General features: G+C 41.8%; 1 protein-coding gene across 1 annotated transcript in view; it reads right to left on the reverse strand.

The window, feature by feature from the left end:
• LOC124722180 (dynein axonemal heavy chain 5) overlaps positions 1–15,980 on the reverse strand; it is an 843,802-nt gene that overhangs the window by 754,381 nt on the left and 73,441 nt on the right. The window contains exons 12-14 of the mRNA XM_047247380.1: positions 13,596–13,902; positions 13,461–13,478; positions 10,305–10,528 (exon numbers count right to left, since the gene is read on the reverse strand). Coding sequence (XP_047103336.1) covers positions 10,305–10,528; positions 13,461–13,478; positions 13,596–13,902 — 549 coding nt within the window. The remainder of the gene's footprint in view (positions 1–10,304; positions 10,529–13,460; positions 13,479–13,595; positions 13,903–15,980) is intronic.

Raw genomic sequence — 15,980 nt, forward strand, 5'->3', positions numbered from 1 at the left:
TTTTACTGCCTTATGAAATGCCATATGGCTAATGAATGATGTTTCATGCCGTCCTTTGTACATATTTGCTCATTTTCTTTAATATCTAGTTTCTAGCTGCACTGCAGCATTGGTTAAAATAAAATTTAATATATGTACTAATATAGTTATTTTATGCCTACAGATCCAGTCAATAAGAAATTTATGATCTACTTCCAAGAAAACGAGGGCACATAAATAGACATTTCCCTTCACAGGAATTGCATAAGTAATTTCTTTACGATTTGGTAACTTATCTGCTAGTGTAAGTTCTCGTGATGCATCACTCTAGTGTTAAGATGTGACATAAGTATTAGGCATGACCATTTATAATGTACTATTTTTTCTGCTTGAGCTTTGTCATGTTTAGGTATAAGTTATTTCATTTTTTTGGTGCTGTTTGCCAGGCATAGTGTTACTGAATTTGACTTTGTATTACGCTGTTAAGCCAGTTTACTACGCATTTATTTTTCTTGTTTGCTGCACAGTGCCCTATATTAGTTGTAATATTGCAATTGCTTTGCCAGTTTGAACTTTTTGTCATTGATGTTTGTGTTAATTGTTTTGTGCTGCTGCATTGCCTTGTTCCTTAGTTTAGTATCTGAGCTCAGTAGATTTAAGTTAGCTTAACAGGGGTAGACTATTAAGAGAATGAGTTGCGATGAAATGCATTGAAAAGTCATACGAAAAAAGTACAGAAAGCAGGTATAGATAGGACTTTTTGGAAATAATGAAGAATGAAGGGAGATCTCCGAGAAGTAAAGAAAGTTTTGTTTGCAAAATACTGCAGTAAAACAAACCCTGTCCTTTCCTTTTGTGTCATCCCTCTATATGTTTGTGTACCCCTGTGTATTTGTGTTTTTCCTGTCTTTATGTGTTTAGCTAATAAGAGTTATATTGTAGAATTTTTCTAATAATATGTTATTTTCTTTGTAAAGACATTTAGACATTATTTATTCTGTTTTGTTTTAATGCTCACGTGTAAAGTTGATGTTTTGAAAGTTATTCAGACCTTTTATGTATGTACTTATGTCATAATTCCTGTAACACTGATGTATATGTTATTTCGATTCTTTTGTAAAGTTTGTTACTACAAATGTTATCTGTATTGTTATGTTCTTTAATGATGTATTTTGTACCTTTGTTATTGTATTCTCATGTTATAATATTGTAATTGACACCAGTTCTTCAAATTAAGTATCATTTCACTGCACACGTTTCTGTTGGTCATAGTATATGGACAATATGTGAGAAGTAGGGACTGTTAGTGTTTGCACGTGTGTTAATGATTCAGCAAGGGACTGGATAACAGCATTGCTGGTTCTAAGGACAATTCTAAAAACTTTGTGAGTGCACAAGTGGTGGTTATGGACTTGCTATATTCTCCGCAAGAATATTCGATGGTGATTGTGCACCTGCACAGTCACAACAGATGGCTGCTGGCCATCTCTACAAGGACTACATTGGGGCTGCATCTTTGATGGCCCACCAATACCATTATCTCTACAAGGACTGCAGTGGGTCTGCACCTCTGGTGGCCCACCAATATCACAATCTCTACCAGGACTACAGTGGGTCTGCTCTGTGATGACCTACCAAACGATATTCTTCAAAACTTCGAATGACTCTGCTGTGGGTTTGCTCTGTTGTGGCCCATTACCTGTCTGCATGTCGAGAGTCAGCACTGTCTTCCCGTTGGAAGGACAACACTACTTCTTCAAGACTGCATGGAAATCCACTACTTCTGTGTGCATTCTCTTTTAATGTTCAGACTTTGAAAAAAAAGAAAAACACTGTAATTTTACTGTGATGAATCAGGACTGTCTTTATGGACTGTGAGAAAATTTTAGCTTTTGACCAACATTGTATTAATAAGTGTGTGAATTTGATATCTTTCTTACTGTAATCATGAAAAATTTTTTCAAATCTGTGTTGGCCAGTGCCCAAAACAATTTGTAAAATTTTTTGTGGGGAGCATGGGGGCTATGTAAGTAGGCTGTTTATGTTTTCTTATTGGTAACGCCACGTAGCGCTCTGTATAAAAATCACTGGCTGTGCTGTGTGCAGTCTGTGGCTAGTTTGCATTGTTGTCTGCCATTGTAGTGTTGGGCAGCTGGATGTTAACAGCGCGTAGCGTTGCGCAGTTGGAGGTGAGCCGCCAGAAGTGGTGGATGTGGGGAGAGAGATGGCGCAGTTTTGTAATTTGTCATAAACTGCTATATATATTATGACTATTAAGGTAAATACAATGTTTTTTCTCTATTAAAATCTTTCATTTGCTAACTATGCCTATCAGTAGTTAGTGCCTTCTGTAGTTTGAATCTTTTATTTAGCTGGCAGTAGTGGCGCTCGCTGCATTGCAGTAGTTCGAGTAACCAAGATTTTTGTGAGGTAAGCGATTTGTGAAATGCATAGGTTAATGTTAGTCAGGGCCATTCTTTTGTAGGGATTTCTGAAAGTCAGACTGCGTTGCGCTAAAAATATTGTGTATCAGTTTAAGCACAGTCCTGTATAAATTTTCTAAGGGCACGTTTCACACTGAGTGCATGACTCCGGTCCCGTAACAGCGGAGGATGCGCCACTTAATCTGCCCCAAAAATGACTCCTACGTACGTCAGACGGAATCTTCCAGAAAGTGGTAGGTGTTACGAGGGTTATTCGGAAAGTAAGCAACGATAGGTCGCGAAATGGAAATCACAGTGGAAGTCAAAACTGTTTTATTTGCAATAGTTAGTTACAACTTCCAGCTAATTATCTCCATAGCCGCCGATCCAACTTAGACGTTTGTCGCAGCGTTTACCAACTTTCCAATACCCTCGTTATAGAAGGCAGCCACCAGTGCTTTCCGCCAATTCTCTACGCTGACCTACAGCTCGTTGTCTCTGCCAAAATGTTGTCTTCATATCCAGCGGTTCATGTGAGCAGAGATGAAACTCAGAGGGAGACAATTACGGGCTGTATTGTGGGTAATCAAACATTTACTATTGAAAACGACACAAGAGCTTCTTCATTGCCCCTGCAGAAAGCGTCTGAGAATTGTCTTGAAGAAGAAACCGCACGACAGTTATGTAATGTTGGCTGCATACCTACAGGCGAAATTTCTCACCAGGCCCTCGTACTTGGCGGGAGACACTATTGTTCTAGGTATCTTTATGTGTCCTTGTGTGCTCAGAACTAAAAGGAACGACGTAACGCGATCGACAGGCATACTAGAGACACTGCCCAACACTGATGTTGCTGGACGTAGCTGTTTTGTTAGTTTTTCATTATTTCTATCCCAAGACATCTGTTCTATAGCGTTTTTATAGCGCTATTGTCCACTAAGCTAACCGTTTCTTCAGTACTCTCAACCGTGCGCTTCGACTACGTTGATGCGCCGTGGGGCTCGAGCACCCACATACATAATCTTGTGGGCGCGCCGCACCCGCAAAATTTTTAATTTGATAAAAAAAAATATTTCTCACTTGCCATTATCAAAAAGTAATGAACTATTAAAACACTGAGATGCAAGCTAAAATTTCTGACCTCTAAAACATGTATGTTCATTTCAGATGTCTTTACGCAAAGGCAACCAAGCAGCACACTCCCCCGTTCCTTAACTTATGGTTCAAATGGCTCTGAGCACTAAGGGACTTAACAGCTGAGGTCATCAGTCCCCCAGAGCTTAGAACTACTTAAACGTAACTAACCTAAGGACATCACACACATCCATGCCCGTGGCAGGATTCGAAACTGCGACCGTAGTGGTCGCGCGGTTGCAGACTGTAGCGCCTTTAACCGCATGGCCACCCCGGCCGGCGTTACTTAACTCTCTCGGGCCAAGTCAAAGGCACTCCCCAGAGTAACAGTCGCACTATACTGTAATGGGAGTCCCATATTTCAGGATTGCTTTCATGTTTGCTTACAAGTGACACGATTCAGTACGCCCACTCCATTTGTCAACAATTGTTTTATAATATCTGCTTGTCAATACTGAGCAATAATAAAGAGTAATCTGAGGTATAAGGAAGCCGATTGTTACAGACTACCTCAATAGTTATTTTTTTTAAACACAACAACGGTGTGGTTTACGATTTCAGTGAATATGTTTTCACGTAATCTGGATTGTTATTGTTTTGTTTGTGGAGACAATGGCTTGAAGGACACGGGAGCTGATATTATAGACTGAAGGGGTGTTACCGCAGTTAATGCGTGGAACAAAAGCTCTTAGCCGGGCAATAATTTTCGCAGTGTTCAAACGCTGCGCCATTTCTGGACGCGTGTGGAAAGCTGGAACACAATATTGTGCATTGCTTCTATACAAACTTTCGAATTCGAACAGTTTCCAAGTCGCTATGGATAAGTTCGTCATACGTTTGTCGTCGTCATAACAGGTGGATATTACTAATACGTTGAACCAAAAAGTAAGGAACGTGAGAATGTGTCTTCTGCCAGTTCCTGTAGTACATCAGCCAGAAGTGTCAAGAGACAGTCAGGCAGGTCATACCATGAAGGATGTTGAAACACATTTCCTTGGATTTATTATGACAAATATTTGGACAAAGTGTTCTGTAGTGTGTGCAAAAACGCTTTTGGTTCTAGTATAGCGCTTCCGTAGGCAACTGCTATTTCTGCAGCCAGGTATTCGTGTAATTCATTTGTTCGAAATTGATTTTCCCAATGGCAAAAGGCAACTAAACGTTTCAGTGGTCATATTAAATGTACACTTCACCGTTACTCCGTGACTGCTCTGGTAACTACGGAACAGGGTACCAATCTGTCATCCCTTACCTCAACATATAAATCAGATGATATGAACCCGAGTTTGATCTCATTTCTGTTGCTTTTAAGTCTACTTTATCACTCAACACATCTTCATGGAACAGGCAGTGTTTATATAATATTATAAATGAAAGGAAATCGCTGTAAAAAGTTTCGAGCCTATCCAGAAAACATATACTACATTCCGCCATTGACATGTACCCACAGAAATTTCGGTTAGTCGGCGCCCTTGCTTGTGCAATCTTATAGGCAACGGGTTCTTAAGTCCTAGATATGCCAGACTCCCCTTGCACTTTTTCCTTGATAGTGTCCTTGAAATTCAACCATTATCGCTGCAGTCGCAGATCAGCTGCAGACACCGATTATTGGCAATACTTACTAAATAGGCGGTGCGGGTATCCCGCATGATCCCCTAGGCTCCTCGGAATATGGGACCTCATCATCATTAAAGACACAATTTAGATAGCTAATGACCGGAGCGGACACTGGATGAGATTTAATGTACCGAGCTGTCGCTGATCCCGTAATATTTGATGTGGAGGTAGGTTGATGACATGAATAAGGCAGAAAAAGGGCCTTGTGATTCGCCCAGCGTCATGCCAGACTTTGCCTGACGAAATGCGTGAATGCCGTAGGCAATAAATGTTTTCCGAATCGGTTCCACTTCTGTAAATGCTCTGTTTACCTGAGTTGATTGCGCCGGTTACATTTTCCTTGAAATCAACTAAAGGTAATTCACTATACAGTGCGCAGTTACACCTCACATTACTACTTGCAGATGGTACGGCATATAGGAAGAATGACTTCAGCAACATAGGGAGAAACGATCACCATGATAAAATAAGGGAAATCAGAGCTCGTACGGCCGGCCGCTGTGGCCGAGCGCTTTTAGGCGCTTCAGTCCGGAACCGGGCTGCTGCTACGGTCGCAGGTTCGAATCCTGCCTTGGGCATGGATGTGTGTGATGTCCTTAGGTTAGTTAGGTTTGAGTAGTTCTAAGTCTAGGGGACTGATGACCTCAGATGTTAAGTCCCATAGTGCTTAGAGCCATTTGAACCATTTTTGAGAGCTCATACGGAAATGCTTTCCGCGCGCTATACGAGATTGGAATAACAGAGAGTTGTGAAGGTGGTTCGTTGCACTCTCTGCCAGACACTTAAATGTTATTTGCAGAGTATCCATGTAGATGTAGATGCAGATATTCGAAAGAAAGGGCACAATGTGCTCGGAGGAAGAACACCGTTTCCGACTGGCGGATGAATCCAGCAATGGGATACCCGGCCAAAACCTACATATAACTTTTACATTTTAGTTGAATGTAAGTCAACTCTTTGAGTGTGATAACTAATAATACATACGTCCAATCAATGAGTTATATGAAACGTAACGAGCTTCGGGTCTATTCTCATTTTTCTAAGGTGAAATGCAGTTCAGAGCCCCCGCCCCCCCTCATACGTTGGCCTCGAGGTCGCATGTTGTGTCGAAATACGCCCCAAAACCACCACACTTGGTGATTGTGCGCTATACCTGGCAACAACGGGTATTGTCACATAGTGGTCACCACAACGGAGTCTAACGCTCGTGCGTGTCACTACAGGACACCGCAAAGCGGGTTCGTCAGAAATTCCCCCATTTTTGCAACTCGTTACTCAGCGACTACGTATACATAGCCATTGTGCTCTGAGACACTTGTGATTCCTGGAGAATGGAATGGTATGTCTCACAAGTGCATTCCACAGCAGTCATTAGCGTATGCATCTTCAAATTTTATCAAATAAAATAAGTCTCATCATGTGATACTACAGTAAACAGAGAATTACGTTGCGAGAAAAGCGACAGAGTCCATTGGTCTAACAATCATAGCACTAATAAAACAAAAATTCTGGCTTGATTAAAATATAGAAATCAGTATCTTGATCATATATTAGTTCATTAATTTCCTGGCCGGTTTCGGTAGTTTACGCCCTACGTGTTGCTGGAAGTTTTGGATCTGATGATGGCTTCAAAGGCGAAAACGCTCATGAATTTTGATAAATTAGTATGTGACGGAGATGTTGATTTCTGTAATTTACTTCCTTACAACGGTCACCGTCTCCTCTTCAGGTCCAAGCGGCCTCATTTCGCGACTATGGTTTGACTCACATGCATGCACTATTGACAGAGGGAAGGAAGATTAGTGTTTAACGTCCCGTCGACAGCGAGGTCATTAGGAACAGAGCACAAGCACGGGTTAAGGAAGTATGGCGAAGGAGCGACTGCCCTTAAAATATATTTGTATAATTTAAAGGTTAATTCCATGAAAATGACTGTTGGTCACAGGCTGAAGACAGAAGACTTGAAATAATGAATGTGAAAGCTAGAAAGTGAGTTCTATTTAGATTGCTACAAGCAGTAAATTTTATTGCGAAGCTGCAAAATGATGGGGACATAAACGGGCACTTTTCTCCCTGGCATATATTGTCTCCCAGTCCGGTCTGTGGCAAAGATTTGCTTTGATGCTGCTTGGTTGATGCAAGGAAGAGAATGAAGCACTCAACTGAATTAGCGTGGGTTAATTGTTACAGGAACTGTATCTGTGGGTAAGCAATGAAATGAATGATTCCATGGCCATTTTGAAGGAACAAAGCGAAGAACGAAAGTGCCAGAATTTGTGCAGTTCTCATTATTGTACAGTTGTCTCTATTATAAATAAAAATATTAAAATATCAAGATAATTATTTCCCGCCCATTCATCTAATAGGAAAACTAAATTTTTTTTCTTAAAAACAGGATATTTAATACACATCTATACGTAACTGAAGAACCAACAGGGCAATGTTAGCTAGCAGTGGTCTCAGTTGCAAAAAATATCAACTAGAAAGAGTTGCGAAAATATTTTCCATTATGTGAGTTGCAGTGTCCTAAACGTATCAACAAGTGTGACCCATTGTCGAAAATATCAGACAATTCTCGGTAACGCAACTATCAGTTCTTAGAAGGGAATTACGAAAACGTCAGTTTATTTCCTGACCCCTTGGCACTACAGCCCATGAAGAGCCTTTGCCTGACTTACGACTCAGTCTTTACGATCTTCTGCTCGTTTTCTCCATCTTACTCCAATCTTTCTCAAGTCATTCTCCATATCATCCAGTCATCGTTTCCGTGGTCTCCCTCTGCACTTTCTAATACCTGGATTTCCTTTACCGACATTCTTGGCAGATCTGTCCTCTGATTTTCGCTCTACATAGCCCAGTTGTCTTATGCTGTTGCAATTGATTTCAGAAACTAGCTCAGCATAACCGTATAGTTCTTCCAATGATTGACTACTTTATATAGCAGCACTGAAATAGGTGACTGCTAAGTAAACGATTCAACATTTGCACTACACTGTCGCCCCACTTTTGCTTGAGGAGAAGCAATAACTTACAATACAAGAAAGCCGAATTAACAAAACCAATACTATCAATAATATGAAGAAGAGTCGTAAAAGGGAAAAACTGTGTCTGAAACTCACAGAGATGATTCTTCAAAGTGGACGGTGTTTTGATGGTGTTTTCAGTAAGATCGTGTTATCATTAACTTGATGATTGGGGAATCGGTCGAAAAGTTTATAAATAAAATACGAAACCTTTTTGCTGAAGACAGGATTATAGGAGCAGTGATCTTAACTACAGAGACAATAAACAGTAGACTAAGTATTGAGGCATGATTACAGACAAGTCACGAAGGAAGGTTGGTTGGTTGATTTGGCTCTCAAATGGCTCTGAGCACTATGGGAGTCAACTGCTGAGGTCATTAGTCCCCTAGAACTTAGAACTAGTTAAACCTAACTAACCTAAGGACATCACAAACATCCATGCCCGAGGCAGGATTCGAACCTGCGACCGTAGCGGTCTTGCGGTTCCAGACTGCAGCGCCTTTAACCGCACGGCCACTTCGGCCGGCCGGTTGATTTTGGGGAGGGGACCAAATAGCGATGTCACCGTTCCCACCATCGGATTAGGGAATGATGGGGAAGGAAATCGGCCTTGCCCTTTCAAAGGAACCATCCCGACATTTGCCTGAAGCGATTTAGGGAGATCACGGAAAACCTGAATCAGGATGGTCGGTCGTGGGTTTGAACTGTCGTCCTCCCGAATTCGAGTCCAGTGTACTAACCACTGCGCCACTTCACTCGGTGCGAAGAAAGACCTTGGTTTACAATTTTTAAAGTAATGTGTATGGTATTCCAGAGCAAATCGATTCAAACGCAGCTACTGGATTATTACGTAAGCTCTAATGAACAGTTCTGTTTCAGAACCATTTTAACTACTATGCCCATCCCAGCATATTGATGTGCTCGAGAAAATGGAACACAATCGACGCAACGGTACAACTTGTCGTAAGTAAAAATTTCCGTTGTGAAATTTATGCTGGCGCGCATCGAGGAAAGTTAAAAAAAAAAAAAAATAGATTCGCACCAGATGTAAATATATACTTGTGAATTAGTTAAAACTCTCAACACAATCCAATTGCTAGGGCTTTTTACAAAGAAGTTATGGATGTTTCAAGACAGTACATACTTCCATGCAAATACACCTCTTTACTGATACTTTTGGTGCTAAGGCCTACGGTGATACTGTCCCAAGAAACTTTTACAGCTTTGAAATTTCCATATGAAAAGGAAATAAATGAGGTCGTGAAATACTGATTTATGGTGGCTCCAGACATTTGTTTCCCATTTTAACCATGTAATGTCGTAGCGAGAAACACTCGAAAGCAGGTCCGATAAAAGATAACTTTTCACTTTGGATACAAGTGGAGACGTAGAGTCATAAGCAGATTTACCAAAGTCTTTATTAGCAATTTCAAACATATGGTAGGTACGATAGGCAATTACATCTCTATCATTAAGACTTTCAAGTCCAGGTCCACTAGACACTCCACCACCACCTCTCACTATGGCAACAGTGAACCATCCGTTTCCATGTGAGAATGTGTCGTTTATATCCAAGCTAAAATTAAGTGAACATCCAAGAAATACACAAGGTCCATCGATGAGGGCGTGGGCTGCAACACTCTTGACTGGAATACGATTTTTCTTGTCACCTGATGTTGTAGTAAGTTCAATGTTTTCTATATTTTTGTAAACTGTTGTGCGACGACCATGACAGTACAGGTAAATTTTCTACTTTTCGAAACAGGGGTTTCTTTCTAGAAAAGTAAAAATATTTAAGTGAAATATCTCCTCTAAAACAACGAATGGAGAAAAAGAGTTAGTCATTGTATCCTTTCTCAATCAGCCTGAACTCTGAGCAAATTCATGGACTTGTGTAAGCCAAGAATCAAGGGGACAGAGGCCACCACAATGGAGGTCACTCGTTGAGGCGAAACAGAATTAAATGCTAGAAGTAGTCACTGAGTTCACTGACGTTTCTGTGCGTATTATAGAGCATCCGTTTCCTTTTAAAGTATCCAGTACTGAAACTACTTGCGTCCGACATATAATGTCATGAATTTTCAGTTTAAGCATTCAAGAATTATTTCTAGAGAAACTGTGTACTTACCTTTTCAAAACGAATAAGGAAACGAATTCCTTGAGGACTCTCCCAAACGCTGTCAAAATTTTCCTCTATCATGGATCCAACATGTTCTTTGAGCTCATTAGTTTTTGCAAGAAAAATCTCAAAATCGGCGTCAAATTCAATATTTCGCTGGTCGAGGTAATCGTACACTTTAGATGTGACTCCACTTTTAGCTTCTTCGAACGTCTTCATGGCGTCTTCCAGAGCTGAAAATAAGTATGATAAAATTCAGAGAAGAGCAGCATTTTTAACTTACGTGCAGCACTGAGACTGATGTACATGACTACTGTCAGTTGTCATAAATAATATAGACAACTCGTCTTGAGTACCACATGTCGTACAGAAATGATCTTACAGTAGGAATAGCCGTACTGCAACAAACAACTTCCCAGTGTGCAGTGATTACATCGAATGACGTAAGAAATAGTAACCGGACAGTATATAAATGAAATACACAGCCTGAAAATAAAAGTGAAACACCCAAAAGGTTACGGGGGAAACCGTCATGGACTGAAGGTACGTGATGTTATTTCAGATATTGCACAATCGATCGAATTTACGAAGATCTTAACAGTACGTGCCCACTTATCAATATGACCCCATGTGGCCTGGATACATGAGCTAATTCGGTCTGGAAGGCTGTCATGTAGTCTTTGGATCCACTCATGAGGCAAGCTAGCCCATAACCGTCGAAAGTGGTCCTTAATATCCTGGTTAATGGCGCCGGGACAGAGTTGACGCCCGAGCTGGTGCTACACACGTGCTATAGGGGACTGATCTGCGTATCTTGATGGTTACAGGAGTACCTCAAAACCAAGCAGACTGTTCATAGAGACCTTTGTCATGTCTGGACAAGCATTGCCCCGTTGAAAACTGGCACAACGATAGAGTCACATGAGATGTAAGACATGAGGACACATGATGTCTGTGTCGTACCATTGTGCCGTCAGAGTCCACTCAGTCACTACTAGCTATGACGAGAAGTAATTCCCGATGGCTCCCCACACCATGACTCCAGCAGTAGCACCACTGGGTGTCTCCAAAACATTGCGTTGGGTTGTTTTGGGGGGAGGAGGCCAGACAGTGAGGTCATCGGTCTCATCGGATTAGGGAAGGATAGGGAAGGAAGTCGGCCGTGCCCTTTCAGAGGAACCCTCCCGACATTTGCCTGCAGCGATTTAGGGAAATCACGGAAAACCTAAATCAGGATGGCCGGACGTGGGATTGAACCGTCGCGCTCCAGAACGCGGGTCCAGTGTGCTAACCACTGCGCCACCTCTCTCGGTCCCAAAACATTGGACATATCGGACCGCTCCCCAGGTCATCAGCATACTCGTACGCGGTGGTCATCCTGGGTAGTGCAGAGCTGCGATTCATCGGTGAACACCGTGCGACGCCGTTCATTAGCAATCCATGCTTCCCGTCACGACACCACTCCAAATTCAGCCATTTGTGTTTCAGTATAAATGGCAGCCTTTGCATCGGATGTTAATTCCTCAGTCTGGCTGCTGCTAACCTCCGACCAGTGGTGCGGACTTACAAAGAATGACGCAGGGTGTCCATTATTTATTCTCTGATAGAAGATGCTGGTGTGAGTGGGTTGTAAAATACGATGATTCTGCACTGTCGTGATCAGACATGGTCTACCTTGACGATGAGTATGCCTGACCTAATGATCCCATTCTGTCCTACATGGGGCCACTGCCTCACCCAAATGCCCCACAAATCTGAATACCTGCACTATGGTTTGGTACTACAGTACCCTTTGTAACATAACTTCATTACGTATCACAGTAATCTGAACAGGAACAAAGAAGCTACTAATATTAATTGCCTTAGCAATATAGAAACAGAAACCGGTCACGCCCTCTATATTCCCCCCAGATCTAATAAAAATACTAAACAAGAACACCATTAATGGACTCTGGCCGTGTAACTGATACAGAGAATTGCAATTAATCATACCAGCCGATGGTGTGTATGCTTACAAAGTTACACTGACATCAAACCATGTCTTCTGTTTCACTTTTTTGGTCAGGCAGTGTGTTTCACGAACAAATAAATCTGTATAATCCACGAAAATTTGTATATATTGCAGTTAATGGTTGAATTTAAAGTACCGGGTGATCAAAAAGTCAGTATAAATTTGAAAACTGAATAAATCACGGAATAATGTAGACAGAAAAGTACAAATTGACACACATGCTTGGAATGACATGGGGTTTTATTAGAACCAAAAAAATACAAACGTTCAAAAAATGTCCGACAGATGGCGCTTCATCTGATCAGAATAGCAATAATTAGCATAACAAAGTAAGACAAAGCAAAGATGATGTTCTTTACAGGAAATGCTCAATATGTTCACCATCATTCCTCAACAATAGCTGTAGTCGAGGAGTAATGTTGTGAACAGCGCTGTAAAGCATGTCCGGAGCTATGGTGAGGCATTGACTTCGGATGTTGTCTTTCAGCATCCCTAGAAATGTCGGTCGATCACGATACACTTGTGATTTCAGGTAACCCCAAAGCCAATAAACGCACGGACTGAGGTCTGGGGACCTGGGAGGCCAAGCATGACGAAAGTGGCGGCTGAGCACACGGTCATCACCAAACGACGCACGCAAGAGATCTTTCACGCAACTAGCAATACTTCGGTTTTTTTTCGGTTCTAATAAAACCCCATGTCATTCCAAGCATGTGTGTCGATTTTTACCTCTCTATCTACATTATTCCGTGGTTTATTAAGTTTTCAAATTTATACTGACTTTTTGATCACCCGGTATATGCATGTAATAAATAGATATTGGTAGCGAATGAAATCTAAGAAAAAAAGGCTAATTTTCTGGTCTAATGAAGTCCTAGAAATTCAAAGACACAGCGAGAATGTTACGTTTAAGTTATGCTGTAGATATCGATGACTTGCAACGGAAAACTAAGAACAACGCGTTCATTCAATCTGCCTGCGTTCTAGAAAAATTATTAACGTATGTAATGGTAGGTTAGTGCATAATCACAATTTTTACGCTAAAATTAAGACAAGCACACGTCTTTGGCTAATTTTGTTATTTAGTTATACAGTGATGTATGTTCATGCCCATTTCGTTCAAATGGGCATGGGTTTCTTCATGTGATAGTTACCTTCCCCAAGAAGCAGACCTGCAAGAAAGGAAATAAATAATTATATATCTAGGGTACACTCGCAAAGACGTGGATTATATTCATATATTCAGTAGTTGTTTGGAAGTGCCAGTTGACGGAAATTAGGGTACTCGCCTTCCATGCGCCTTTCAAATAAAATGTTATAATCATCAACAAGATTGAACATGGTGATAATTTTGTTGAGACGGTCACAAAAGGCGTCGAATTTGCCGAAGACGTAGTTCTCGGAGAAGCTGAAGGAGGTCTGGCCCGGGAGAAACGGCTGGCTCTTGACGATGCTGTACGTGCTGCGGTAGGTACTGTTCAGCCGGATGCAGTGCTCCAGCTTGCGACGAACCTCCGCACGCTCTTGCGACCAGATGGTCTCCTTGCCACGGTTCGTGATGTACTGCTTGCACGTCTCTATCATCTGGTTCGTTATCTAAACAAAAAGCGAAACGTAATGCTTCAGTTACAGCGGCAGAAACAGGCTGGCGTCGATGTGATGTAGGTGGATAATTATTTAGGAACTTCTTCATACTAATTATAGGTCTTAGCCTATGACTGCTACTTTATATTGTCCTACAAACCTCCCAAATTACAAATTAATTACTGACGTCTTCTGACATTTCCTTTCGATCCGTCCACATAACGGCAGGTAATAACGAAGGAACATTCAGATGGTATCTGCGATGTGGCCTGCAATGGGAGTGACTCGTGACCACACAACTTTCCCCGTAGTGCGACAGTCTCAACAGGTGGTGGAGGGTCGACACAAAGATAAACCCTGTGTCTTCTAGAATCCTGGAGTTCTACAGTGAATCCTTCCCTCTTCCCCCCCCCCCCCCCCCCCCCCCCGACCGCTCCCGCCCGTGGCAACATCTCACCATATTTTATTCAATCTTAATCGTTGTTTAGCCAGTTTATGCGTCTCTTGCGATGAACAGGAGTTAACAAAGAAGTTGGTTGGTTTGGGGGGGGAAGGGACCAAACAGTGAGGTCATCGGTCGTAACAAAGAAGTAGGAGGTACACAATTCAGTAATTATATTGTACGATACAAATGAAAGCACGTAACATTAAGGAGTCCAAATTCGCATTGATTGCACCAGCAGCGTGATTCAGCTTGCCCGTGAAAAGCTGAAACGAATGAAACAATAAACCCAAAATGTAGTGTTTACATTTCCTTTGCGTTGGCTCAATTGGCGTAAAGTAGTAAACAACAAGGCTCAAGCGTTTCCCTACCAGGAAAGGGGAAGTCTTACGGATCTACTGTTCAGCACACTCCAGTTCGAATCTCCCAGTGATTCTCTTTCGTACATCTCGCCCTCCTTTCCACTTTAGTGCATCCAACCCATTCCATACTTTTTTCTTGTTCTTCTCTCTCTTCTTCCCTTTTCCCCTTTTTATTTTGCATTTCCTCCTTTTTTCTGGCCCGTCACGAAAATTGACCCGCACTTACGTTTAAAGTGTAGTAATAAATGATGACATTGACAGCGCCAAAGTTTAAGTAAGTTTCTTTGAAAAGCGAAACCCGTAAATGAAAAATACTAAGTGGGACTTGTAGCCGTTTTCAAAAACTTAGTTTTAACTGTCGCTCCCCATGCAAGCACTGCCTGCTCTTGCCAATCGCAGTTTATATTTAAAATTATATACCATGTCTTCAGACGTTTCACACATTTAGTAGCGTCTTTCCTGCTAGTGATCTGCAGTTCCCCTCCTTTTTGCCAAGCTTACAGCATAACTTTCCACGTTCCTGCCCTCGAGCCTTAAACATCACCATCTATCGTTTTGAATCGTCTCCATCTAGAAACGCTTTCCTAGTACCATGTAATTGCTGCTCTGAATCCAGCTCAGCGTGCTACAGCCCGTTAATAAAATTTCTGAAACTCATTTAAATGGTGTCACCGGTTCAGCAGATCTTGCCACAGTCTCTTTAAAGATACTGTTCAACATCTAGACTACTCTGATGTTCGCAGCTCCTGAGGAAATACACAAATAGCTGGGAGTGCTAAAGAGAGTCAAGTCTATGTAAAATTTGTGCCTATAATGTAGGTCAACATAATACGTAGGAAATACGAGGGTTGTCCAGAAAGTAAGTTCCGATCGATCGCGAAATGGAAACCACTGTGAAAACCAGAAACGTTTTATTTGCGACAGTTAGGTACACCTTCCACCTACTTCTCTACATAGTCGCCGCTCCAACTTCGAGTGTTGTCTTAGTATTGTATCAACTTTGCAACATCCTCGTCATAGAAAGCAGCCGCCTGTGCTTTCGGCCAGTTATCTGTACTGGTCTACAGCTCGTTGTCTGTGGAAAATTTTGTCTTCATAGCTAGCGGTTCTTGTGAGCAGAGATGAGACACAGGGGGAGCCAATGACGGACTGTATTGTGGGTGGTCAAACACTTCTCATCGGAAACGCTGCAGGAGCGTCTTCATTGCCCCTGCAGTGTGCGGCAGAGAATTGGCATGAAGAAGGAACTGCTCGACAGTTGTGTTATGTGGGCTGCATGACACAGG

The sequence above is a fragment of the Schistocerca piceifrons genome, chromosome X (assembly GCF_021461385.2).
Source record: "Schistocerca piceifrons isolate TAMUIC-IGC-003096 chromosome X, iqSchPice1.1, whole genome shotgun sequence".
NCBI classification, from domain to species: Eukaryota; Metazoa; Arthropoda; class Insecta; order Orthoptera; family Acrididae; genus Schistocerca; species Schistocerca piceifrons.